This window comes from Chenopodium album, chromosome 12, assembly GCF_948465745.1.
Source record: "Chenopodium album chromosome 12, dcCheAlbu1.1, whole genome shotgun sequence".
Taxonomy (NCBI): Eukaryota; Viridiplantae; Streptophyta; class Magnoliopsida; order Caryophyllales; family Amaranthaceae; genus Chenopodium; species Chenopodium album.
In genome coordinates this window covers 6,583,370-6,610,212 of record NC_137845.1, presented here as the reverse complement: position 1 = coordinate 6,610,212, position 26,843 = coordinate 6,583,370, and the positions used below count along the sequence as shown (strand labels likewise).

General features: G+C 32.7%; 5 protein-coding genes across 5 annotated transcripts; 3 read left to right on the top strand and 2 right to left on the bottom strand.

Moving 5' to 3' along the window:
• The first annotated feature begins 1,967 nt into the window (after window positions 1–1,967).
• On the top strand, window positions 1,968–6,108 carry LOC145571805 (GDSL esterase/lipase 5-like). Its single transcript, XM_081630844.1, has 5 exons — window positions 1,968–2,328; window positions 2,545–2,666; window positions 2,861–3,091; window positions 4,782–5,037; window positions 5,772–6,108. The coding sequence occupies exons 1-5, from the start codon at window positions 2,043–2,045 to the stop codon at window positions 6,023–6,025; spliced, it is 1,149 nt and encodes a 382-aa protein (XP_081486970.1). The 5' UTR covers window positions 1,968–2,042; the 3' UTR covers window positions 6,026–6,108.
• Window positions 6,109–6,357: 249 nt separating this feature from the next.
• Window positions 6,358–8,886, top strand: LOC145571806 (GDSL esterase/lipase 5-like). Its single transcript, XM_081630845.1, has 5 exons — window positions 6,358–7,235; window positions 7,540–7,661; window positions 7,737–7,967; window positions 8,063–8,312; window positions 8,443–8,886. The coding sequence occupies exons 1-5, from the start codon at window positions 6,995–6,997 to the stop codon at window positions 8,673–8,675; spliced, it is 1,077 nt and encodes a 358-aa protein (XP_081486971.1). The 5' UTR covers window positions 6,358–6,994; the 3' UTR covers window positions 8,676–8,886.
• Window positions 8,887–10,615: 1,729 nt separating this feature from the next.
• On the bottom strand, window positions 10,616–14,675 carry LOC145570169 (ABSCISIC ACID-INSENSITIVE 5-like protein 5). The gene is made up of 5 exons (XM_081629185.1): window positions 14,493–14,675; window positions 12,638–14,132; window positions 11,230–11,301; window positions 11,112–11,141; window positions 10,616–10,959 (listed from the first exon to the last, which is right to left on the bottom strand). The coding sequence occupies exons 2-5, from the start codon at window positions 13,934–13,936 to the stop codon at window positions 10,885–10,887; spliced, it is 1,476 nt and encodes a 491-aa protein (XP_081485311.1). The 5' UTR covers window positions 13,937–14,132; window positions 14,493–14,675; the 3' UTR covers window positions 10,616–10,884.
• A 4,455-nt stretch (window positions 14,676–19,130) lies between these two features.
• On the bottom strand, window positions 19,131–19,965 carry LOC145571804 (uncharacterized). Its single transcript, XM_081630843.1, has one exon. It carries the CDS (start codon window positions 19,842–19,844, stop codon window positions 19,407–19,409), a length of 438 nt encoding a protein of 145 aa, XP_081486969.1. The 5' UTR covers window positions 19,845–19,965; the 3' UTR covers window positions 19,131–19,406.
• A 1,642-nt stretch (window positions 19,966–21,607) lies between these two features.
• Window positions 21,608–23,633, top strand: LOC145570746 (GDSL lipase-like). Its single transcript, XM_081629891.1, has 5 exons — window positions 21,608–21,875; window positions 22,118–22,239; window positions 22,374–22,607; window positions 22,888–23,140; window positions 23,401–23,633. The coding sequence occupies exons 1-5, from the start codon at window positions 21,608–21,610 to the stop codon at window positions 23,631–23,633; spliced, it is 1,110 nt and encodes a 369-aa protein (XP_081486017.1).
• Window positions 23,634–26,843: the final 3,210 nt, after the last annotated feature.

Genomic DNA, 26,843 nt, shown 5'->3' with positions numbered 1-26,843 from the left:
CTCCTCTGTCATTTCATGTACCAATTTTTTGAGGATAATGACCAAATGTTTTGGGAGATGGGACTCAACAATGTGGCAACAACCACCACCTCAAGTCCTCAACTCCTATATTCCTTTCAACTTTTTTTTTTTTTTTTTTTTTTTCCAACTTTCGGTTAAATTATGTACGGAGTATAAAGTAAAACAAAAAAAAAAAAAAAAAACTTTGATTTTCCGATTTGTTGTAAAATTTCACTCTAGTGACATGTGGTTCAAATGTTCTATTTTATCAATTTGACATTAAAATCTTGTTCAATTGGCAATCAATTGAGTAAAATTTAATTTTCAGTGACCCGACCACTTATTTGTTTAAATAATATTTGTAATCAATTTTTGAATTACTCGGTAGATATTTGATATATAAATGTATGTATGTTAATTCTTCGTATTATATTGGGAGAATTTTAAATGGAGAATCAAGAATGCATAATGAAAGATGATCTTTATTCTTTGGGAAAGAGTGGAAAAAGAAATATTCCCACGTTGGTCTAATATTAATAAATGAAAACAATATGTTTCATAACTCTTTTACCTGAAACATTGGCTTTGATAAAGCAAAGTATTTTTCTTTTTTTTTTTTTGAATTTTTTCTAGTTGACCACAATTTTTTTCATTAAGCATGCGGTGCTAATATACAATAAGGATTACACTTTCGCTGATTTATCACTAATTGGGGGTTAAGCCTATTAAACGGGTCAACCAGGAGTTTGACCCATCAATCAATCTTTTTACTCGGGCAATCAATCTCATGTCCTATGAAATGAAGCCATTATTTGGAGTAAGTTCCTTCTAAAAGTGCCGAAAGTAGCCAATTGATGCATGCCAATATGCCACTTGTTGTCTTACAATTGAACAAATCAAAAGTTTAAGCACCATTTTAAATATTCTCATTCCATTTGTGGACATTTAAGTTATTGGATTATTGCACCTTAGCTTAATGTTATTTTTGAGCTATATTAAATTTAAAAGTACAAATATTTAAAAACATGTATAATAACTCATACTTCATCTTATATTAGTATTAAAAGTATTTAAAAGTAAAAATGTTTTATGTATTATAGGTGGGCATCAAACATATCTAAATTTGGCTTATACTCGTATAATAGGAATGTGCGTGCACAATTATTTAAAATGCCCAATCACCATTACATTTAACTAGTGATACTCACATTCAAAGACAGAAGTACACCAGATTATATATATATATATATATAAAGTAAAATAAAATAAAGATAACCAAGCTAAGAATTATTGCAGAATATTAAGCAATAAGTAAATGTCGTTTTGAATAATCTCACCTCTTGTGATCGAGTTAAGATGCCTATCTTACCTCAATTCCATCATTTGACAAGCTATGTATGTTTCCTATTACATTCGTAATTTGAACTAATGCCAAATCATCATACAATATTATATTATACTTACACAGCATAAATCCTTTAACACCGTATTTTCTCTATAATCAAGTAATCATTATTTTAACACACAAATACTTAGCATAAACCAAAGCAAATTGTCACTAATTCTCTGTATTATTCTTTATATACTATATATTAATTTTACCATCTAATCCTTTATTTATAAGATCACGTTCATATATGTATTCATATCACATTCAATCATTCATACCCATGTTTGTTTCTATTTCATTGCAAGCAACTTCCTAATCATCAAACCTTTTAGTACGTCAACTATTATATTATAAGAAATAATCTACTTTTATGGTTGATTTTTGGTAAATACATGCTCGTTCTATTCATAGCTAGAGCTCTCCCTTTCCCTTCTTTTTGACCATGAAAGTGCCTTTATTATATACAAACTTGATTTCACATGACACATGACCTACTAGTCGAACTCATGGTACCCGAATATTATAAGACCAAAAATCATCAACCTTAGATTTGAAAATATATACATGTGAATAAGTGGGGCATTACAACTTCCACACATAAACAACTTAACCAATTCCAAACAAACTAGAGGACCAAAAATCATCCCAAGCCATGTTATTGGAAAGCCTAATAATCTCTCTTCTTTATGTCTTGCTAATTTCCTTGCCCTCCAATATCAATTGCCTCATCTTATCCCATCATCATCATCATCATCATCATAAACACCACCCACTAAATTCTTTGTTCATCTTTGGGGACTCTATTTTAGATGTTGGCAACAACAATTATATCAATACCACTACTCTTGACCAAGCTAATTTTTGGCCTTATGGAGTCAATTTCTTCCACTACTCCACGGGGCGTTTCTCTGATGGTCGTGTCATTTCCGACTTTATTGGTAATATTATTTTTCTGATGTTTTTGTAAAATTCATGCATGTTAGCTAGTTTAGTTGAAAAAGTATTCGAATAGTTATAGTGTACCTATATAAACGCATGTTCAAAAAGTCGTCAATATAAAACAATCCAATGTTTAGTTTTTACATTTGCATGTATTAATCCAACAATAAAAATTGTACGGACCTTGACTTACCAGCACCTTCGATTTTCCTCAGCGGAGCGTGCTAATCTTCCATTGATTCTACCGTACCTTCAACCGGGCAAACGACGATTTTACTATGGAGTTAGCTTTGCATCTGCCGGAGGTGGTGCTCTTGTTGAAACTTTCAAAGGCTCGGTATGTATCTTAGGGTGCAAGGCTTTCTTAATCATCCTCAACTTTTTTTTCTTTATTGTTAATGATATAATGCAATCTTTTACATAATGAAGTATTGTAAGCATATCTTCCGCACATTTGACTTACAAATATTTTATGATATTAATTATATATTGTTTCTACTAATACTTGTTTAATGTGAATGATTTTGTCAGGTTATTGACCTTCATATGCAGTTAAAAAACTATAAGAAAGTGGAAAGATGGTTTAAAAACAAATTAGGAGATGTAAAAACAAAGAGGAAGTTAAAAAAGGCTGTGTATTTTTTTGGTATTGGAACTAATGATTACATAAGCCTTTTCTTGACAAACTCATCAACTCGATTTACTTACACCAAATCTCAATATGTTAGTATGGTCATCAGCAACATAACTTCCGTGGTCAATGTAAGTTTTCTTTGTTTTTCTTTAGATATATACGAGTATTATTTTGTTAATCATTCATGAATTTTCCTATAAAAAACACAAGATTATTATACATATACCAATGATGCACTTTTTTTTTTTATATTTATACTTACGTAACTTATTTTGAAGCTCCCCTAATCTATTGGAATATTCTTGTAAAGTCATATGATTTGACATAGAACAACAACATGTTTGAGGTGGCTGATTTGAGATTCAGTCATTAAATCAACATAAAATGTCGAGTTTTACCATTAGGCCAATACCTTTAAAGTGATACATAATAGAAAAATCTTTCGTATTACCATACATATGAGTAATGTTATATTGTATGCCTAGGCGGGGGGGTTTAGTTTGACTTTATCGAAGGTTTAAATAATGCAGAATTGAAGCACAAATTAAGATGAAGTTTTAAAAATTGAAAGTAGTGGTGCCCATGCATGTAAAAAAGCTCTCAAGATCTCCAAGAGCTGGGACTAGCTAAAATACATAAAAAGATATGCTATAGCAGCGAGCAATATAATATGGACCATTCCAAAAGTCTGAATGAGAGGCATTCAAGGCTGCTGCTTTGCGGCCCATCTATTAATGGCTATGACAATGAGAGATGCACTAAAGTTTTACCTCATTTTTGGACCACCTTTTTTATTTTTAACTTTGACATTACTTCTTATCAAGGTAATAATATTACAAATACTTGCTTCATTTCTCTATGCGCGGAATATTACGAGAAAGTAATAAAATATAGAGATAGTGGGGTTAGTGGAAGGTAAATTAGAGGAGAGAGAATCTAAAAGTAAAAAAATTGGATCCCACTAGTTGAGAAAAATTAATTAAATATTATAAAAGTTTTCTAAATAAAGAAATGAAGCAAATATTTAAAAACGGGTGCAAAAAAAAAGTGGAGCAAATATTTAAAAACGGAGGAAGTATATGCAAAGGCCCCTACCTTTGTTTACTACGGAGTACTCCGTACTTGTTTATAGACTTACACTAATAGTCTAATACACTGTTATTGTACCATCACACGTGATTTCTACCTAAATCATTTGGCAATATTGACCAAATTATCAATTAATAGCTTATTAGGTGACTATAAAAACATGAATCGATTTTGTATTACTACTCTTTATTACTTTGCACGTTAGTACATAGTAGCTCTTAGGTTATTAGCTTTACCGATAGATATAGGAGTGATAGATAGGTCGTTTAAAAAGATATAGGAGTGATAGATAGGTCGTTTAAGACGAAATTGATTGGAGTCATATACGAAGCATATCATTTATGTGATAACATATGGAAGATATGGTCGAACAACCAGGGAATACAATAGAGCTAATAATATTTAGACGTTCTTTCATCTGATATAAATAAAGTGAAAAAGCTACATACCTTTTCAATTCAAATGAAAAATGTGACATTTTATTATCATTATACGCTAAATGTTTAGAAGTCAAGGCCAGGCTTCATTAGTACGACTACATATGCAAATAAGAAATAACGTAATCATGCTTTGAAAATACTATTAAAAGCTTAATTAGTTATTACGTATGTAATTAAGGCTATAATTTAATATTGTTTCAAAGACAATATCATCCCAACCCTCTTTCTATTACATGAATCTTTATTGATTTATCGCGTTCTTTTTAATTTAGAAGTCTTGATTATGCAGGATATATACAAGATAGGTGGGAGAAAGTTTGGGTTTTTAAACTTGCCACCAGTGGGTTGTTTACCAGCCCTTAGAATCTTGAATTCAGAAGGAGATAGCGGCTGTCACAAAGAAGTTACAAGTTACATAAGGCTACATAACAAAGCTATTTTACAAGGCTTAAAAGAGCTAGAAAAGCAGTTACCAGGGTTCAAATATGCTCTTTTTGATTATTACACTAGTACCTTGCAAAGAGTCAACCACCCTTCCAAATATGGTATCTTTCTGGCCTCTTCCTTGCCTTTTTATTATTATTATTATTATTATTATTATTATTATTATTATTATTTTTATTATTATTATATGCACTACAAAATTTGAAATAAACATCACGAGGGGCTCATTGTCAAAACAATTGGTAACTGCAAAATTTTTAAAATGCGAAATTGGCTTTAATATCATCAACTATAGCTTTGGTGCAGTAAACACCACCACCCCTATGAGTAGTAGCTAAAATAACACTAAGGGCCTATTCACATTTACTTAATTTCACTTCAGTTCAGTTCAGCTCCAATCAGTTCAGTTCAGTTCAGTTCAGTTCCTAATTTCCCTCTCTCATATAATATTCATTTCAGCTCAGTTCAATTCAATTCAGCTCCAATCAGTTCAGTTCAGTTTAGTTCAACTCGGTTCAATAAATGTGAACATGCCCTAACTTTTGCAATAGATGCAACAGGTGCCAAAATTTGCAGCCTTATGGATAAGCATACTTGGTTTTTTTTTCTAACAGTTAGAAATAAATATTTATGACACACGCTACATCCATTGTAAAAGTTGGTGGTGTTCTAGTTACTACTCATGGGTGCTGTCACTTACCACACGCATCCGTGGCATATTTGGTGTTGTTAAGGCCAGTTTTCGGCAATTTAAAATAAATCACCTAACTTGATTTTTCGTATTTCATTTTTTTCTTGTTAAATTATGTTGATGGGGTAAATGGTTGTTAAATAGGGTACAAGGAGGGGAAGACAGCATGTTGTGGGACGGGCAAATTCCGAGGAGTACTCAGTTGTGGAGGAAAAAGACCAGTAAAAGAGTACGAGTTGTGCAATAATGTGGACGACCATATATTTTGGGATTCTTTGCATTACACGGAGAAGGCTAATAAACAAATTGTAGATGAAATATGGAGCAACAAAAATTACGTTCTTGATGATTTTCATCGTTCTTCATATACCATCAATAATCTCTTCCATTTACCATAATTCAAAATATTATTTATACATTATGATCAATTTACTTTTATAAAACTAAACTATGACAATTATACTAACATCAATCGATTATATCATATTCTTTGATTTGTTCATTTCTGCTTAAAACTACATACAGCTTGAAATCATTGAGGTCAGTAACTTATTGAAGCAAATTCTCATCATGAATGATATACGAAGTACATAGTATCTAACTATGAGTGTTGTAGTTATTTTGGATACAATTTAAATTTGCAAGTAACCAATCTACGCGTTACAATTTAGTTACTAGTTAATATTATCCTGTCTACAATCTATTATCGTGTTTCCTTGATAAGAATTAACCCACCTCAAACTCTAATTAATTAAAATAAAGTCATTTTGTCTAGAATGTTCCCATTCAAAGTACAAAATCGATGTACAAGCATAATAATAATCATACTTTGTTTAATTAATTGAGTTTGACTTAGATCTTCCATGCTAATACGTTACTACATAATTAGTTGTCATTGACGGAATTATATTATATATTATTATGTGATAAACTCCTTGTCAAGAAGAAAGATTAAACAAGGGGTTAGATAAGCTCATCAAAACGAGAATTTTTAACCTTTTTTAATATTCAATTAACATTGACTGATACACTCGATAACATTAATCAGCTTATATTATATATCCATTTATTGCTTTGCTAATTTAAGAAGCAATTGAGCATAGACTTGAGCATTTTCAGTACCAATAGACCAGTATATTATATCCTTGAAATCAAACTATGAATACAACATTTAGCATTAACTATATACTTAATTAGGACAAATATTGTAATCTATATATCCGTTCTTTAAATAATCATTTGTTCTTCCGACTTTTTTTTTTCCTCGGTCACCAAGAACGAACTTTGATCATTAACATATTAATCTATAAATTGGTCGATACCACGTAACAAGCATACCAGGAAGACATACAATTTGATCAAACAAAATGGAAAAGAAAATAAATTTGCAACTTCTCTCAATATTCATCCTAGCTTCTTTGCTAATTGTCCCAACATTAGCAAAAAACCCTTTATTCATTTTTGGGGACTCCATATTAGATGCTGGAAACAACAATTATATTAACACTTCAACCTTGGTTCAAGCCAATATATGGCCTTATGGCATTACTTTCTTCCATTTTCCTACGGGGCGTTTCTCTGATGGTCGTATTATTAGTGATTTTATAGGTATGCATATTTCAACATCATCTTATAATATTTTGATCATATCATAATACGTGTTGCGTTTATTTTAAACTTAAAGTTTATTGACTCTTTATCGACTGATTGTACTTGTATGTACAATTGCATGGTAAGATATATAGGGGTGATTATTATCAAAAAATGTAAATGTATTTTCCATTTTATGCTAGCAATATTGCAATTCTGTTTGATGAAAGCCTACCTATATTTCAATTAGTTATGTTACTTGTATAATTATAGTCGTTTAAACTATTGAGCATCTTCAATTATAATCATGATTCATGAACAGCGGAACATGCTAATCTTCCATTCATACCACCATTTCTCCAACCGGGCAAGCATCAGTTTTACGACGGAGTCAACTTTGCATCAGCTGCAGCTGGTGCACTCGCGGAAACTAACCAAGGCCTAGTATGTCTCTTACAGAGCTAGTACGACCTATTCAATTTGATTCGAGTTATAATGGGATTCGATATCAATTTGCAGGTTATTGATTTCCATATGCAGCTGCAAAATTACAAGAAAGTCGAGAAGTTGTTTAGGCACAAATTTGGTGAAGTTGAAGCTAAAAAGAGGTTAACAAGTGCAGTCTACTTGTTCAGCATTGGAGCAAATGACTACCTTTCCTTATTCTTAACCAATTCCTCAATTTTGACTACTTACACCAAATCCGAATATGTTGACTTGGTCATTGGTAACATCACTTCTGTTATCACTGTAAGTCCTTTCTCTTTAGATTTTTTCCTATGTACTCATTGCTAGCAGATCGATTTGTTCGTTATCATTGCTAAAGATTTCTGTTGATTTGGCAGGAAATCTACAATAGAGGAGGCAGAAAATTTGCATTCCTGAATGTGCCAAAGATTGGTTGTGTTCCTGTGTCTAGAATTTCAAACGCAGATGGCGAATGCAACACAGAGCCTTCAGAATACGCGATGCTACATAACAAAGCTCTTTTCCATGTTCTCGAAGAATTAAATATGAAGTTACCAGGGTTCAAATATTCATTGTATGATTTCTCTACTTATGCACAACAAAGAATTGACTACCCTTCAAAATACGGTATGTTGTTCATCCTCCCAACTATAAGATTGATATTTTGCACACCCATATAATTAATGAGCTGATTTCTGCATGTTAAATGGGAAAATACAGCTTTGCGAATTCACTGGTGTTTTGTTATGATGTACAGGATTCAAGGAGGGGAAGACGGCATGTTGTGGAACAGGCAAGTTCAGAGGGATATGGAGCTGTGGTGGAACAAGGCTAGTTAAAGAGTTTGAATTGTGCGAAAATGTAAATGATTATGTTTTCTGGGATTCAACCCATTTCACCGAGAAAGTTTATGAGCAATTAGCTGAAGAGATGTGGAATCTACATTCATATGGATCACACAGCATCAAGGAGCTCTTCTACTTATCCTAAATCAGGCAGAATGAAAGAAAGCAATGTGTAAAACAGTTAAGATTGTAAACTACGTGTATTTTCAGCTCATTGTCAAGTTTGTATTCAACGCTTGTTGCTTTTGTTGAGCATAATTGATTTTAGGAAAAATTGGCCGTAACAACACCAACTGTGATAAAGGTGCGTGTAGCATCACAACCTTTTAAGGGTGTGGTCCACAGCACAAACTATGTAATTGGGTGCACATATTAGCATAAATGACACTAATGAACTAAGGTTCTATGGAAAAAATGGAATCTTCATTATTTTATAATTGTTTAAACATTTTTTAAACTTAAAATGGTTTTCCGCCTAACTAAATTAGCCTTTTCTTCTTTTTTTTTTTTTCATTTAAGCATTTCTTAACCTCCACCATTTAAGCAGATTCCTTCAAAAAATTTGAGCTATTATTTTCTTTCGTTTGCTTCTTCAATTACTTTTTTTAAAATATCGGTCTCACATGATTGACTTAGTTTCCTTTCCCTATCCACTTAGTCATATACTAAATTGATAAATAAATAAATAAAAATAATTTGAAAATCTTTATTCTATTAGAGTTCAGGATACATAAGTAACTTTCTAATACCAAGCCTCACAAAATGATTCAAAATACTTAATTCAAACAACAATTTTAGAATTGGATTTTGAGATATGCCAAATTGATTTTTCTGGTTTATGATGTACAACACTTCAATTGTGGAGGTTGAGAGAGAATAATTTAAAGTAAAAAATTAATTATAATGGAAGAGGAAACTAAGTCACTCACATAAGATATAAAAAAAAGTAATTGAAGAAACAAACGATAAAAAATAATGGCGAAAACTTTTTAAAATAATTCAATTTAATGGAGGAAATTGAATAGTGTTTAAAGTAAAAAAAAATTAATGGAAGAGAAGACTATTTAGTTACGTGAGATGAAAAATTAAATAGAATGAAATTAAACAAAAATCTATATATAAATAAAAAGCATTAAAAATATTTAAGATTCCACTTTCTACAGAAATCTAAGTTGTGCCAAGGTCATTTATGTTGTTATGTGCACCCAATTTCATAGTTTGTGATGTTGAGTGCACCCTCAAAAGGTTGTGCTGCTACACGCACCTTCATCATAATTGGTGTTGTTGCGGCCAATTTTTCCTTGATTTTATACCACAAAGATTAGATTACAAATTGTTCAAACGCTTGTTGATTGCGAGCCTAATGTCTACTACTTGAAACAACATAAGATTGTTTGAAAATCAAACAGTCAATTACAGAAGTCATTAGTAAATAATAAGTGCAAAAGTCAAAATATCAATTGAAAAACAAAAAATAATACTAGTAGTAGTAATTACCACCATATATTCTCAAACAATTAAAAAACAGAATTTCTAATTTTATATCAAGCTATAAGCTTTTATCCAAAGTTAAGTAGGTCATAAATCAGTACTCCCTCCGTTACATAATGTTAGTCCCATATGAAATCAATCACATAAAATAAGAAAAGAAATATATTTGGAATATAACATTAAAGTACAACATAATTCATAATTAGTTTATCTTATTTAAATTTTTTGATTTTTTTATTAGGAAAACACAAGTCATAATTGCATAATTTAAGGTAAATATTTCCTCACTTAGAGTTATGTCATCAATCCACAACCAATTAATTCCAAAAAAATCAAGTTATAAATGAAATATATTCAATATGGATAGATCTTTTTAAAACGCTTAAAATAGTATATGGGACTAACATTATGAAACGGAGGGAGTACTTTCATAGAAGTACGAAGTATTAGATTCTCATAAAAGAACGACTAATAAATGGAAGTCTGATTGATGTTGATGAAAAATGGCCATCAGAGATGCAATTTACAATAAATTTTGCTTTGATTTTGCGAAACGACATGCCAACAGCATAATTCTAAGCTATGAAAATCAGATTGAACAAAGTAAAGAAAATCTAAAAGCATCAAAAATAGATGTTGAGAACTGGACATGCCCTAAAACTACATATCCCAACAGGTTTATATGGATCACATGTCACACTTCCTCTTTCCTACAAATACTGATGTTTAGAGGTAAGGAAACTATAAATTTGGAAGCTTTTAACCTAAAATACAATCCTCAGCTATCCAATAACAGAAAAGCATCCACTTCCTCGAAAATATTTACAAAAGAAAAAACCTACTGTAAGTATTGCACCAGTTTCTCACCACGGCCCTGTTTGCGTTCTCCTGAGCTTTTTCCGAGAACCAGTTTGTGCATTGTTCATCATCTCCATCACCTGTTTCGCAACAATAATACCATACTCAGCTTAGTTCATCTTGTTAAAGACTCAACACTACTCAAATGCATACCCTATAGCTCAAGACAAAGAACACTAAGACTTGCAGGAACCAAATAACTAGTACTGTAGATAAAACAAACATAGTGTACCTGATTTTTCTGCTGTTCCATAATTTCTGCCTGCAGTCGGAAGAGCAATTAAGTAAGCTGCATAGATCATGGTTCAAAGAAAGAATTAAGTTTCAGCCAAAAGTTTTTATAAACGCACCTGTTTCTTCCGTAACTCTAGATTCTCCTCTTTTAATTTCTCAACTTCCTGCTCCAGTTCCATTGTATAGGCCTAAAGAAGAAATCAGACAGCAGAGTAAGTGAGACATGCACAGAAAAAGGCAAAGATATGAAACAATTATAAACTACTACAAGTAGATTATATAGTCTTCAGTGTCTATGTCATCTCATAATGAATTACTGAAGAACAAAACATGATTAGCTGTCGAGAAATGAAGGGAAAAGTGCATGCCAGATATCACAAGTTCACAACAGCGACAACAATTTGTTATTACATATCAATTGTGCTTTTAAAAAAAACAAAAACCATTTCAAGTATGTTTAATTATAAGGAAGAGTATCATTAAAGGGAAATAGGCTAACTACTGTATATTACAACAGCACCAGCAATTAATCATTGCATTTCAAGTATGTTTAAGGTTTTAAATGGACCACAACAAAATGTCCCCCTCTCCCCTTTTCATCAGTGGAAACAAAAATAAAAATTAGGACATATTGTTCTGTCTATATCAGAGGACGCTTTACTCATAAGGTCTCAACCATTTTACACAAGATAGAAACTACACATGAAATACCTTACTTTCAAGTCCCAATATACTTTCAGCTACTAAAAAACTTTATATAGGGAAAGTGATATTAACTGATCTCTGAAATCAACAAAGTTGCCACATTAAACGTAGTTTAAAGGACCATGCATAGCATCTGTGACAGCATCAAGCTAGCATTCATGTCCCATGTCATTCAGAACTAATTTACTGGCATTTCAACGTAACATTGCTTTCCCCTGTTTACTCTAACCTCCATCTGATCTATCATTCTCTATATTTTCTGTAACTTTATTTTCACAAATTTATCATATTTCCATTCCCTCCAGGCTCTATTCTCCTTCGGGAGGAAGAAGCTTTACAATGCCTTAGGTAAGAAACACAAATATTGTGATTATAAAGTGGTTCACCAACATGAACTAACATTCAGCACTTTTGTTTTGATTCAGCAAAGCATTCATCACACTTTGTCAGGCGCCAAGACTGCTAACGCTGACCAGATTTGAAGTTATTAGAGATACTTTCATGACAGAGCAGTAAAACCAAGGTATGCAAAGACTACACAAACAAGTAGTTACTAGTACCACATTCGTACCATGATCCTATATCATATGTTTCAACCAAAACAGCCAATTATAATCTATGAACAGCTCAATTCATACACCACGATACAACCAATTAGCCATATTATGCATGTCCTGCAATGATAAAATACGAGATATACCACAAAATACAAAAAGATAAACAACCAGGCAAAACAAAACAGATTGTCAACTCTGCACCCACGAAATAGAACCATAAAATTGACAATAGAACCAAGAAGAATAGGAATATATGCAAAACCTGTTTCCGTGCTCGGGACCTTGCAGCAGATTCTCTATTTTTTATCATTCGCCTCTGCCTCCTTTCAACGACTTTATCAACTGCATGGATTCCTTTTCTCCCCCTAAGACCACCACCATTAAACATGTACGGAACCGGTGAAACAGAAGATGAATCTCCATTGCTCCTCCCAAGCCCATCGGATGACAAAGCTGCGGGAGATCCAGCAGGAACACCTATTGCTCCACCTCCTCCCAACCCAACCATACTCATCCCTGCACCACCCTGTTGAGCTGTACCAGTAACCAAGTTGTTGTTCATCCCTGGATCAGCTAATCCTACAATACCACCCCTCAATCCTGTATTACCTAGCTGAGCATTACTGGATAGAGTCATCGCAGATGCATATGAAACAGCAGGCTGTTTCGGAAATAGTGGCTGTTGCTGCTGCAGGTGCTGCTGTTGTTGTTGCTGCTGTGACTGCTGAGACATCTGCACTGGTGTTGGTTGTTGTTGTGATGTTCGTACTCCATTAACATTCAACGGCAAGTTAGCTGATTGCAAGGACATGTGATGATTATTCTCAGCTAAACGATTACCCATCAGTTCAACACCTCGACCAGGTTGTTGAAAATTAATTCCAAACCCAGTATTAGTATTATTATTACTATTGTTATTATTAGACCTTGAGAAATCCGCAAACATTCCAGCAGCAGCAACAGCAGCAGCGTTAGCATTATTAGGTTTCGCAAGCACTTCAGTATCTTCCCTTACAACCCCAGCTCTCACCAAGAACTCCTCCAAAGTGATCTCCCCTAGTGTCTGCTGTCTCTGATTCTGTGGTACATTAGATCCACCTCCCCCATCCTTAGTTCCATTAAACTCTTTCGCTATATCCTTCCAAACCTCATCAACCGTCTTCTGACTAAGCGTCCTAGGTAGTGTCAATGACCCCTGCCTCTGCAAATACCCACCTGAATTCCCCCCATCCTGACCACTACTCCCAACAGCAGCAGCAGCAGCTGTAGCAGCCGCGGCTGCTGCCCCCGCTCCTGTTGTCATACATTGTGTTTCCTCAGCACTCCAAATGTTCTTTAACAATTCATCCATATTCATAGACCCAAAATCCTTCCCCATCCCTCCTAATGTGTTCTGAAATTCGTCGAATGTCAACGAATAAATCGAAAGCTGCCTTGCTAACCCGAAATTCCCTGACCCTAACCCAGACCCTGGTGGTCTACCACTTCCACCAGCACTACCATCACCTGTTGCTTCATTCCCAAAACTCTTACCAAAGTTCATATTACTATTACTCCCCATTTTCCACCTATTTTCAATATTCCAACTATCAAACTAAAACACCCTATTCAAATTCCGCTATTTTCCCACAAATCTAACCAACTTTAAACACCAAAATTACCACCATAAACTACCAATAACAACAATAAAAATTGCACAAAATCAAATCCTTACTAGTAAAACCCGCTTCAATTCCAACAATCCTTTCAACCACAACCTGCAAAATCACAACCAATAATCAATGACATTACAAAAAATCACACAAAAAAAAAAAAAAAAAAAAAAAAAAAAAAAAAAAAAAACCCAAAAAAATCAGGGTTTTTCAACAAAGATCTCATCTTATTCATCACATCATTTCTATCCATCCATCACTCATCAACTCAAATCACTAAACACCCACCAAAACACACACTGATCAAAACCCAAACAACAAAATAAAAACCCAAAATTCCAAAATAGCAAATCAATTATCCAAAAATAAAACAGGGTTGAATAATCAGATGACTAAACTTCCAAAAAAACTAAAACAACAAAAACAAATTTTTTTTTTTTTAAAAAAAAAAGAATTTTTATTTACCAGTGGGAAAGTTTTTAATTAAGGACAAGTGTCGGCTGTCTAGCAATTCGCTCAAAATTTAAGAGCAACAAAAAAAAATTCTCTCTCTAATTTGGTTTGTTTCTCTCTCTACTCTTTAATAAGGGGAAGAGTCTTTGGTCCATTTTTATCCCTTAATTTTTTTAATAAAGTGGGCCCCATCTTGAGGGGGTACGTGGACCAATAATAGTGTAGTAGGAGAGAATGATGCGACTCTGAAGAGAGTGGAAACCGTTGATTTCACTCTAACCAATCATATTCTGCGACATGGACTTCATCTTAGCCGTCCACGTTGCACTACCTAAAGTCGATGGATCAGGCCTGGCCATTGTCTCACGCTTTCTTTTTTTTAAAAAAAATTATTTTTTTTTTGGAATTTTTTTTTGGATTTATTTTTTAATTAAGAAAATAATTTTATGGGTAGTTAGTTGGTGGGGTTCTGTGAGCTAAGATGCGCCGAGGGGGAACAGTTAGAGTAGCACCAGTCCAGAGCACTACTATTATGCTTTGCTTTGATCATTTTATTGTTTGTTTGTTTTATTCTTACTTTTTCTTCCACTTTCCTCATTGGGTGTGTTTATCAGATCTATTCTACACGGCCGTTTTTAGTTTTTTTTTTTTTATATTATATATATTTCCGTCATTATGATTACTTCTCTTAATCTGTCTTGTAACTCTGCTAATATTCATTTCTTCATGTAATGTGACAAATAGGTTCGGACTACATTAATGTAACGATAAGTGAAAAGGATAAGAGAAATGACTTGTTCGTTTTGAGGGATAGAGATAGAGTTAAGATTAAAATGAATCTTATCCTATCAAAAATATGGAGACTATAGTAAGGGAAGATACAAAAGGCTAAGAACAATCTTAAGTTTCCATGCATAAAGATCAATAATTATAGATTATTGTAGTAAGGGAAGATACACAAGGCTAAGAACAATTTTAAGTTTCCAAATTCATCATTATTTCTTTATTCTGGTTTTATCCAATCCTGACCTTTATCTGTATCCTATATTCTTATCCCATATGTAACGTCCAAGTATAAACTTTTGGAGTTTTGACTCATTTTATCTATTAGGAACATATGGAGCTTTGCTCAAATTCATTTTAAACAAAAATGAATAACTAATATATTAAATGTTCATACCTAGGTCATCTTAAAGTTATTGGCTACATACTCTATTCAATTCGTTTTATTTTACTTGTCTTAGCTTAGTTTACGATATTTTGTTTTTACTGACTTCCTAGAGTTAAGGTTGAAGAGATTTGGGGAAATGAAAACCCGATTAAATAGAGTTAAGAACGACTAAATACTTAGGAAGGTCAGCAACAAATTTTGTGGATGAAAAACGTAGAAGAAGAAAATTATTGTTCATTTTATTATTATTGTATTGGACGAGAAAGGCATTACATAATTAATATTTCAATGATCGAAAGGGTGTGACTTATTTGCATAGGGAATGGAGGAGGGAGTGGAACGAAGAGTATGGGTTGTACTAATAATACTATTTTAATTACGTTTTCTATTTTTAGTATTGTACTATTATTGCTGTTATTATATCTCGTGTGTGGCGTGGCATTGAAGGGCGCAAGTTATTTGACTTAAAGTCCAAACTAAACAAACCTAATTAGTTCAAATTTTGTTTGGATTAGTTTGGACTTAATATATATTGAGAGATTTCAACCCAAAGAGGTAATGTACAAGTAGGGTTCATTATTGAGAGATTGATATAAAGGGAAAGGAAATCATTTTGAGATGGGAAATATATTTTAATATAGGCAATATATCATTATATTGAATTACTTTAGTTGTATGGTATTTTAAAATAACTTTAGTTGTCTAAAATCAGAGTTTTTTCTTTGATGGTTGGGGAATTATTAAAGTTTCTTAGTTAGGATACATTCTCTTTCCTTAACTTTAATATAAGAGAAACATTTGATTATTGTCAAAAATTTGAAATTATATTACTCCCTCCGTTTCAATTTGTTAGTCCCATATACTATTTTGGGCGTTTCAAAAAGATCTACCTATATTGAATGTATTCTACTTTTAACTTAGTTTTTATTTCCTATTTTACACATATTAAATTCTGATTGGTTAAATTAATTGATTGTGAATTGATAACATGACTCTAAGTAAAGAAATTACTCCCTTGATTTATGCAATTATGGCTAATGCTTTCCTTAAAAATATCAAAAAAATTAAATATGGCAAAACTATTTATGAACTGTTTTTTACTTTAATATTAGATTCCAAATATTCATCTTTTCTTATTTTATGTGATTGATTCCATATGCGACTATCATATTAAAACGGAGGGAGTAATAAAAAAAATATGAAAATTGGTAGGTTGAAAAAAAAAAAAACTCATTAAGACGGATCTAATAAGAGACCACCAAATAATGTTTTTTTCATATATATCTATTATTTTACAACTTACAATATAGTCTAAGTTCAATCATTATTGAAGATAGGATCAACCTAGCTAAAATATAAATACTAATTTTGAATTATCTAGCTTATTTTAAGCAAAATGAACATAAGCTTAGTATTTTCTAATGACTAACAACTACTACTACTTGTTCCCAAAAAAAAAAAAAAAAAAAAGAGGAAGGGATTGCTCAAATGGTTAGAACTTCAACTCCTCTTCCGTAGGATTTCGAGATCGATTCAAACTGTTAGAAAATAAGGGTGTAATTGTATTTGATTAATGCGGAACAAGTCAATGAAAAAAAAAAGAACAAGAAAATCAATAAAAAAGATAAACAAAGAACACAAGGATTTACTTAGTTTGGTCAAATTAGACCTACATCTACGGGTGGGGATTCGAGAGCTTCTGCACTATAATGGAGAAAGAACAAGAGAATAATACAAGGAGTCCTAAATCTAATGGCTCAAAAAGGCATGAAGTAATTGATCAACTAAAGGGTCTTTGTATAACACAAATAAATCCCAATAAAACCCCAAATTGTTCCTCAAGTATACTCAAATAGCCATCATAAAAAAGATATCATTTTAGGAAATATTCTTATTCTAGAAGAACCGAACTGCCAAGCTAGCTCAAGCCTACCGCAAGTCTTCGTAGGGCCGAGGTATTGCTCCCTCGCCTAGAGCTATAGCTCGCCTGCTCGTCGCAATTTTCTAGCTTCGTCAGGTTTTTGTAAAACAACCATAACTTTCTCATTTCTTATTCAAATTGGGCATATAATCTATTGTTGGAAAGCTCTTGAATCAAGCTATCACCTCCAACTTGAATCACCTCGGAATTACTTATAGTTTGGGAGATATTTGCATTTAAAGTCGGTACTACTAGATTTGGAGCCACAATTTACACAAACAATAATAATAATTATAATAATAACAAATAACTTTATGAATAGAACTTTTTTTTATACACTAGTCAGATTAGCAATCCATTAGAAATGAGTAATTCTTCTTTCCAAAAAAAAAAAAAAAAAAAAAAAAAAAAAAAAAAAAGAAAAAGAAAAAAAAGAGTAATTCTCAGCAGTTAAAAAAACAGGATATGAGTAATGTTTAACACAAGTACACAATGGCTTAGATTATCCGTCTAAAAAAAAAGGCTTAGATTAGTACCTTATGTTCTGATAGTCAACTCAAAGGACCTCTTTATTAGCTAGATAGTGTAGCTACTAGCAACTAGCCTACTACTACGTATATAAAAGGCCAAGCAATATTAATACAATTCAGCCCAAAATATTAGATACGACTGTTATAATAGGACCAAATCCGGCCTAATAAAATTTGAAAAGTTCATCACCTGGATATTCAGATTGGTTATGCTTAGGCGTGATTAATAAATAGGTTTAAAATGCTGATGGATTATAAACTTTGTTTTATTCCCTCCACGAATGTTCTCATTTTTTTCTCCAGAGAATTATGTCTATATTATATATAAAATGTATGTAAATTAAAACGAAAAAGAGATTTTTGCTTTTTGAATATGCAACAAAAGCATTAATGAACTACGGACTGTACGGAGCAGTTGTTTTACCAATTTCATACACTATATCTTTCAAAAAATTACTTTCTCATTTCTTTGGTTACACATCTTTTTTATATTATGATCCCTCTTCGGCTCTTCTTCTCTCAATGTCCCTCATTCCATGGATCACCTTACCCTTTCTCTGTAATGCCAAAAGTCTACAAACAAACCCTCAATTCCTCTCTTTGGTCGCTCCCTTTGTTATCAAAACTACCATGTACCATCTTAGCTTAAAAGAGCGTTGACTTAAACTACTATCCTAACTTTAAAGAGCATTGACATATTTTCTATTGATCACTTTCATTTACTTAAAATACCATTTTTCTTCCGTCGATTTTTAAATCCCAAAGGATCTCGTTATTTTCTAGAAAATGGAGCAATTCTTAGTTATAACGCATTATTTAGGTGAATTAGGCATGATGTTTACGCATCCAAACTTGTTATGAAATCGTACTTCAACACACGTCCATAGTATGGTGTGACAGTGCTTAGGTTCTTAGCATTATAGACCATGAGAGTATTTAAATCGATACAAGCTGTATCCATCTCTAATAGACTAATAGTATATTCTATGTCAATTAAACTAGATATGCAAACATACACTAGGAACTGATTGGAAAAAAAGATTAAACTTTTCTAATCTTATTACGGAGTAGTACAACTTTATTATGTAGCCAAATAAGTAAATAACACGAACATACACACTTGACAAACATCTCATTTGCACAGATTAACAAGAAAAACATTAAATTAAACACAAGAAACGAATTAACCCAGAAAAAGTAAAATCTAAACAACAATATGTACTCATTCAGGCGTTAACACAAACACCTAGCGTGCAAACCTTCAAAACACCATTCCCATCACAGAACTCCCAAAACCTAGAAAACTAAGCCGATTTTCCAGCTTCCTTCATCTTAGTAGCCTCAAGATCAGCAGCTTTCTGCAACAAATTCTCACTCCCACCTTCAAGAGCCATTTGAATAGGCGATTCACCCAAACCATCTGCAATCGCAAGCATAATCTTCTTCATTTCAGATCGAAATTCCTCGAGATCAACAGTCCCACTGTGATCGATATCAAATTTTTCGAAAATAGAGTCGTAAAGGGTAGTCAATTGCGCCGGAGTTGGGCCGCCGGAGTCGACGCCGAAGTGGGTTTCGATGAGTCGCATCGATTCGAACGCTTTTCGGAGTTCGGAGCGAGAGAGGGTGCCGTCGCCATTGAGGTCGAAGGTTGCGAAAGTTTTGTCGACGCTTTTGTTGAATTGGGGCTCGTCTGCTACGAAGGATCTGACTGTTGTTCCGTCGATGATTACCACTCCCATTTTTGCTGCTCTCTTTGATCTTTCTCTCTCTTAGATGAATAAGTTGCTCTGGTTTTTGAAGGCAACACTGATTTTTTTATTTTTTTGGCTCTGGGTTTTGTGGTCTAGCCGTTCGGTTTCGATTGGGATTTTTTCCTTTTAGCGGAGGAATATTTGTGGAATTTTTTTGTCATGACTCAATATTCGTCCTTAAATAATAGACTACAAGCCTTTTCTCTTCGGTTTATTTCAGTTTTTAATTTTTTTTCTTCTCATAAATATTCATTTCAGCTCTATTCGGTTCATCAGATAAGCTCCAATTAGTTCGCTTCACTAAATCAGAATAGGCTCTACATTTATTTTTAAAATAATGCCTCAGTTTGTATGTTAGGTAAAGTCAATGTAATCATTAGCATGCAAAATGAGTCATTTTTAATACTACTGCTATTTCATTTTTTTTTTCCTGAAACAAATCAATTCATTAATCAAAAGCCATACAACATGTACAAATGAAATTTAAATCATTAAATACATAAAATTGAATCAAATAAGGGTTTCCTTCATCACGATCGTTGAATAGATCTTGCACTGTGGCACATCTCTCGCACACATCGCTGGAATATACCCTTTTTGAAGAGACAGTCTAACGATTTGTTGTGGCCGTAAGGATAATTTTTATCTGATTCACTTTAACGCCTTTGAAGATTCGACAACCGTTGCAATCCCGGACAACTCTTTACCAACGAACTGATAACAGGGCAAAAGATGATTACCTTTTTTTATAAACCCTAACACACAAAAAAAAAACCCCTAAATAAAAACAAATAACAAAACTAACGACTCCACCATAGGGAGACGGATGAATATCTAAAATACTCGTGTACGTAGATTTCTTTTTTGAGGAAAAATACTCATGTAGATTTATTGAAAACTAAATTGCAAAACAAAAGAAAATTAAGAGATAAGGGTCGAAAATAGTCTAATTTTCTGAAAAATTAACTATTTCCGACCTAAACGGCCAAGAATTTGGAGAAACCCTAAAAGAGGGGAGGAGAGAAAAGGAGAGGAGAGGAGAGGCGAGATAATTTAATTTTATCATATAATTTTATATTATTTGCAATGATTAGACATATTTTATTCACAAACATATCAAATTGTTGCAAATAATTTAAAACGAAGGTAGTAATTTTTTTATTTCTAATTTTGACCTGAAATTGAATCCAGGGACTAAAATGACTCCTAAATCGAGCAAGTTTTACAAAGTTTTTTTTTTTTTTTTTTTTTTTTTTTTTTTTTTTTAAATGAAACTTTTAGTTATTTAAGGGTGGTATTTAAAAATATTGATAAATGGAGTAGTTACTACTAAATAAGGTATTTTGAAGGGTGATTATTTATATAATATCCTGAATATAATCTTCAATTACCAATTTAAAAGATAATGCTACCATTTTTGCAAGATCCTTTAATAAATTTTAGCGTTCTTAGCATCAAGAGTAATAATTCATGTAATTAATGTTTAAAAAATATTTAGTTCTCAATGATACTTGATCCTTTAATTATCACAAATCACAATATGACATATACAAGGACTTGGTAAAAAAATAACACTTCAATTTTTTGACTAACAAACCATTGATTATAAGCCTGCTCCTTGCATATATCATCCAAAGCCCAAATTAAAGGTCATAGTATTTATCACCTCATCTCTAATCTCAGCTCCCAAAAGTTTCAAAGGAACGAAAAGAGCTGATTTTGGTGATCAGAACAATATTCATATGTATTACATGGCACAAACAGTGAGAAACTTGTGTGTTAAATTGGCATTATTATTAGAGCTATGTGCAACTCTACTCTTTGTTTACCCTGCCATCTCTTTTGCCGCACAAGACAAGGCTCCCTTCTTCGTCTTCGGCGATTCGCTCTACGACAACGGTATGTCTTTGTATACCGGCGACAAGGAAGCCGGAGCAAGGTATTGGCCTTATGGCGAAAGTTACTTTGGGAAGCCTGCTGGGAGGTATTCTAATGGCCTCAATATCCCTGATTTTATAGGTAATTGCTTATATAATACAAATATATGTCGTTTGCATTCAATTTAGCATATTAAAATGTCAATTATATTAAAATGTCAATTATATTAGTAATATGCTAAATTTCAATTTAGCATATTAAAATGTCAATTATATCATACAAATATAATTTAGCATATTCAATAACTTTTTTTTTTTTTTGAAGAATAATATATTTGTATTTCTTGTCCTATTTGTTGTTGTTGTTGCACATGATTTTGGCAGCTCAATTTGCGGGTTTGCCATATATGCCACCACCATATTTACTACCGGGGAATATAAACTACACCAATGGAATAAATTTTGCTTCCACAAGTGCCTGTGTACTCGTTGAAAATTGCCCTAAGGTGATATTCATTTTTTTTTTTTTTTTTTTAACAAGTTAATACAGAAGCTTTATTTTACAATGGTTACAATTTCTTTGTATCCCGCTGTAATTGATTAAATATTTTAATCTGGGGATTTTAATTTATTTATATAGATAAATTTGAAGATGCAATTGGACTACTTTGTTGAAATGGTGCAAAATTTGACCAAGCAAGTTGGGAAATCGGAGGCTAATAGGCTGTTATCCAAAGCAGTCTATTTATTTGACGTTGGGAAAAATGATTATGTTACTCTTCTCCAAATGAATAGCAAAAAACGTCCTCTCTCTTCTTCCGAGAAGAGTCTCTACATGAAACAAATACTTGGCAACCTCACCATCCACATCAAAGTAATATTTTTATTCTCTCTCAATAATTTAATTTAAGCAAGTGTGCATACAATACTAAGAAATCGAGTAGTAAATTACAATTATAGAACATTAAATTAGAAAGGTAACGAACACTGATGACAAACTAAAATAGCATATGTGAGAATGTGACTATTATATGATGACAAATTATAATGTAATCATTCATGATCACATACTTGTTGGAAATATGGGATTCTCTATATCAAAGATGATTAATTTCTAAAGTAATCAAATATTCATGTTATCACCCTTAATTTAGACCATCTACAACAAAGGAGGAAGAAAATTTGCATTCCAAAACATTGGTCCTATTGGATGCATACCGTCAATTAAATATACGCTTGGATTTAATGGAACTTGTGCGGAGGAGCCGCTAGAGCTAGCCAGGATGCACAATGCTGCTTTTGCTGCCAAAGCCAACACATTGCAAAGCAAATTACCAGGATTTACTTACACAATCTACGACTTCTACACCGCGTTACACCATCGTGTCTTACATGGCAACATTTATGGTACGTACAATTTATTCCTTCCTCTCAAAGTTATTTAATAGGTCATGATTACAACAATGTAACGAAAAAAGTCTATACACCTTTTTATGCAAAGTGATAGGCCAAACACAATGTGTGATTCAGTTCAATTTATATCAAAGTAATCTAACTAGTGAAAAAATGAGCTTTTTCTATATATCAAATTTATCGAGTGAACACATGTTTTTGGATTTGTATATACTTCCTTGTCTTTTAATTACATTGATTGAAATCAACTATAGGTTTCAAGGAAACCAAATCAGCGTGCTGCGGAAGTGGAGTGTTCAATGGTGATTATACTTGCCAGAATAGATCAATGACCTTCTCAGTGTGCTACAAAGTGAAAGATTATTTGTGGTATGATGCTTGGCACCCGACCCAAAAAGCTTGCCGGCAATTAGCAAAAGAATTCTGGAGTGGAGGATACAACACTGTTGCTCCTTATAATTTAAGGACTTTGTTTGGCATGGGTTAATTAAACTTCTTACAAATAATCTTGTGATAATCTCAAACTTCTTATAAAATTTACTAAGTTAGTGCTAAAAAAATTGTAAAATGGAACAACTTTGCTATTATTTCAGGGTACAAGTTTTCATAAGCCACAACCCTTAAGTCCAACCACAGTTATGGGCCAATGTGCTGATCAATAAGCCATTGTTGAAAGAAATATGGATTTAGCTTAACTAATCTACCAATTGGTAGGCAGTTGAACACCTAACAAAAATAATACCTAACTAAACCTCCTAACTATGTAGTAGGGTAAGTCAGGGTCGATCCCACAGAAAAGGTAGTATTAATATTGAATTGTTATAAATTATAATTAACTAGTCGAGTCAAATAAAAATAGGGTTGGAATTATTACACTACAAAAATTTGGCCTTTTAGCGACAGGTGAAATCTGTTGTTAATTTCTAAAAATCAGTCGCTGGACATAGCTAGCTACGGATATATCGACAGAATCACTCGTTGGCAAAAACTTTGTCGCTAAATGGATTTAGAGATGGGAAAAAAAATCTGTCGCTGGATTTAGCAACGGAAAAAAAAATCCGTCGCTAGATTTAGCAACAGAAAAAATAAATCCGTCGCTGGATTTAGCAACAGAAAAAATAAATCTGTCGCTAGCTTTAGCAACAGATAAAAAAATCCGTTGCTAGATTTAGCAACGGAAAATAAAATCTGTTGCTCATATCAGCAATGGAAAAAAATATTTTGTCTCTAAAAGGAGAGTCTACTTGGTTTGACCTTACTCGGGTCAACCCGACTCGGCTTTGCATGTAAGGCTCCTTGAATCCCCAATCGCAAGAATTGCAATTTGTAGTAGTCGAACCCGTGACCTCAAAGTCACATAGTGAAACTCTTAGCAACTATACCAAATATTATTTGTTTACTTCTACGCACATAATTGATAATAAGTGAAAGAAATATTAGAGACCGAATTTAAAATCCGTCTCTAACTTACAAACGGATTTTCAAATCCGTCTCTAGTTTAGAGACGGATTTAAAATTCCGTTTCTAGTTTAGAGACGGATTTAAAATTTCCTTTCTAGTTTAGAGACGGATTTGAAAATCCGTTTCTAGTTTAGAGACGAATTTAACTTACATAATTCGTCTCTAATGTAATATTTTACGTGATTTGTTTCAAAAATTATTTAGAGACGGAATTAAAAATCCGTCGCTCATATTAGCAACGGAAAAAAAAAATCCGTCTCTAATTTAGCAACGGAAAGAAAAATCCGTCTCGAACTTAGATACGGAAAAAAAAATCCGTCTCTAATTTAGCAACGGAAAGAAAAATCCGTCTCGAACTTAGATACGGAAAAAAAAAATCCGTCTCTAAATTCAGCAACGGAAAATAAATCCGTTGCTGGATTCGGCAACGGAAAAAAAATCCGTTTCTAATTTAGCAACGGAAAAAAAATTTGTTTCTAATTTAGAGACGGATTTTCAATTCCGTTGCTAATTTAGAGACGGATTTTCAATTCCGTTGCTAATTTAGAGACGGATTTTTTAATTCCGTCACTAAATTAATTTAGAGACGGATTTTTTTTATTTCCGTCTCTAATTTAGAAACGGATTGAATTCCGTCGCTAGAATTCCATTTCTATATGGACATTTTTTTTGTAGTGTTATACTACTAAAGCAAGAAAATCAAATAATAAAAAGATCTAGAATTAAGTACTACCACTAGCATAATCTATACAAGACAAATTCTTACCCCAGTCAGTCAATCATATGTTCATAAGGAAAAGTAATCCCTAGATAATATCAAAGGTCTCTCTCGAGTTATCAATGGCTTCCCTAATCATAGTCAAGCCTATTCTCATAGAATCATGCAAATTAGAGACATTAAGCACATTACTCTAACTTCCTAATCCTCCATTCAACTATTTTCATGATGAACTTCAAATCCTTAATTGATCTATTCAAATCCGTTAAAACCCAACTCTCGTTGCGATTAAAACAAAGGAATAATAACAATACTAATTATCTCTAATCTAGTATTGGCATAAGCACAATCAATTAAGCATGAACAATATAAATAATTAATTGAGAATTTAAAAGAACAAATCAAGTATCAATCATGGCTAAGGTTTAACCTAACCTTAGAATAATAGTTTACACTAACATAATAAAAGAAATAAAATAAAAGAAATAGAAGAAGAAAATGTAATACTTGAATAAAATAAAAACTAGAGAGAAAACTAGGGTTCTAATCTAATGGGGATTTTGGGATAATAAAGCTAAGGAGTATTTATAAAAAACCTAGGAATTAGGATAGAATTAGGAAACTAATTCGGGCTAAATCGTCCAAGAATTGTCCACACACGGACGTGCCTCTCAAAGGCACGGACGTGTCTCGCTGCTGCACGCGTAACTCTTCTTAAAACGGTCATAACTTGAGCTCTAGAGCTTTGTTTGAGGTGTGTATACATCGTTGGAAAGATTTTGAAGTCTACTTTCCAATGCAATTTGAATCACTCCAATATCATTTGTAGATCAAAATAGTGGACGGGACTCATAATCATCATTAAGTCTTTCATCAACGCCTTTGCTTCTTTCTATCCTGATTTCCTCTCGAACACATAATATGAGATCCTTGAGCGACGTAGCTTCATACTCCGTTATTATTATACTCAAGATTAGCCAACTATAATCCATTTGCATCTCACTACTAGAAAATCCGTGTTTTTAGGACGCTTTTATAGCTTTTTTTGGACGCCAAAAAGCGTTGAAAATTTCTTTCTCGACGCTTCAAAAAAGAGTTGAAAAATAGTGATTCGAGAAAACGGTGTCATTAAAAAGCGTCGCAAATCTCGACGCTTTTTTGTGTCTAAATTTTTATACGGAGCGTCGAAATTTGCAATAGTTGACGCACTTTCTCAACTTTAACGATGCTTTTTTGTGTCTACAATCTTTAATCTGGCGACGCTTTTTAGTGTCCAGAGCTTTAAATATTTGATTTTTTTTATATTTTTTGCGATGCTTTTTTTGTCTATATTTTCTAAGATTGGGATGCTTTCTCTTGTCTATATTTTAAAAAATATCTAGAATATATTTACCAAAAAAAATAAAAATATTTCACACTGAAAATTAGGCCATTTTTTTTTTTAATTTTTTATTGCATATAAATTTTATTATAGTATATGTCACTAGTAGAATAAACGTAATGGCAAGCGGTTCAAAC

Bases quoted from the DNA above. Each gene is read 5' to 3' on its own strand.
- LOC145571805 (XM_081630844.1), top strand. From the start codon at position 2,043: ATGTTATTGGAAAGCCTAATAATCTCTCTTCTTTATGTCTTGCTAATT. The intron at 2,329-2,544 runs GTAATATTATTT...GATTTTCCTCAG, and splicing joins TGTCATTTCCGACTTTATTG to CGGAGCGTGCTAATCTTCCA. The intron at 2,667-2,860 runs GTATGTATCTTA...TGATTTTGTCAG, and splicing joins TTGAAACTTTCAAAGGCTCG to GTTATTGACCTTCATATGCA.
- LOC145571806 (XM_081630845.1), top strand. From the start codon at position 6,995: ATGGAAAAGAAAATAAATTTGCAACTTCTCTCAATATTCATCCTAGCT. The intron at 7,236-7,539 runs GTATGCATATTT...ATTCATGAACAG, and splicing joins TATTATTAGTGATTTTATAG to CGGAACATGCTAATCTTCCA. The intron at 8,313-8,442 runs GTATGTTGTTCA...TATGATGTACAG, and splicing joins TGACTACCCTTCAAAATACG to GATTCAAGGAGGGGAAGACG.
- LOC145570169 (XM_081629185.1), bottom strand. From the start codon at position 13,936: ATGGGGAGTAATAGTAATATGAACTTTGGTAAGAGTTTTGGGAATGAA. The intron at 11,302-12,637 runs GTTTTGCATATA...TTTCTTCTTTAG, and splicing joins GGTCCCGAGCACGGAAACAG to GCCTATACAATGGAACTGGA. The intron at 10,960-11,111 runs GTACACTATGTT...GTTGCGAAACAG, and splicing joins TGGAACAGCAGAAAAATCAG to GTGATGGAGATGATGAACAA.
- LOC145571804 (XM_081630843.1), bottom strand. From the start codon at position 19,844: ATGGGAGTGGTAATCATCGACGGAACAACAGTCAGATCCTTCGTAGCA.
- LOC145570746 (XM_081629891.1), top strand. From the start codon at position 21,608: ATGGCACAAACAGTGAGAAACTTGTGTGTTAAATTGGCATTATTATTA. The intron at 22,240-22,373 runs GTGATATTCATT...TTATTTATATAG, and splicing joins TCGTTGAAAATTGCCCTAAG to ATAAATTTGAAGATGCAATT. The intron at 23,141-23,400 runs GTACGTACAATT...AATCAACTATAG, and splicing joins CTTACATGGCAACATTTATG to GTTTCAAGGAAACCAAATCA.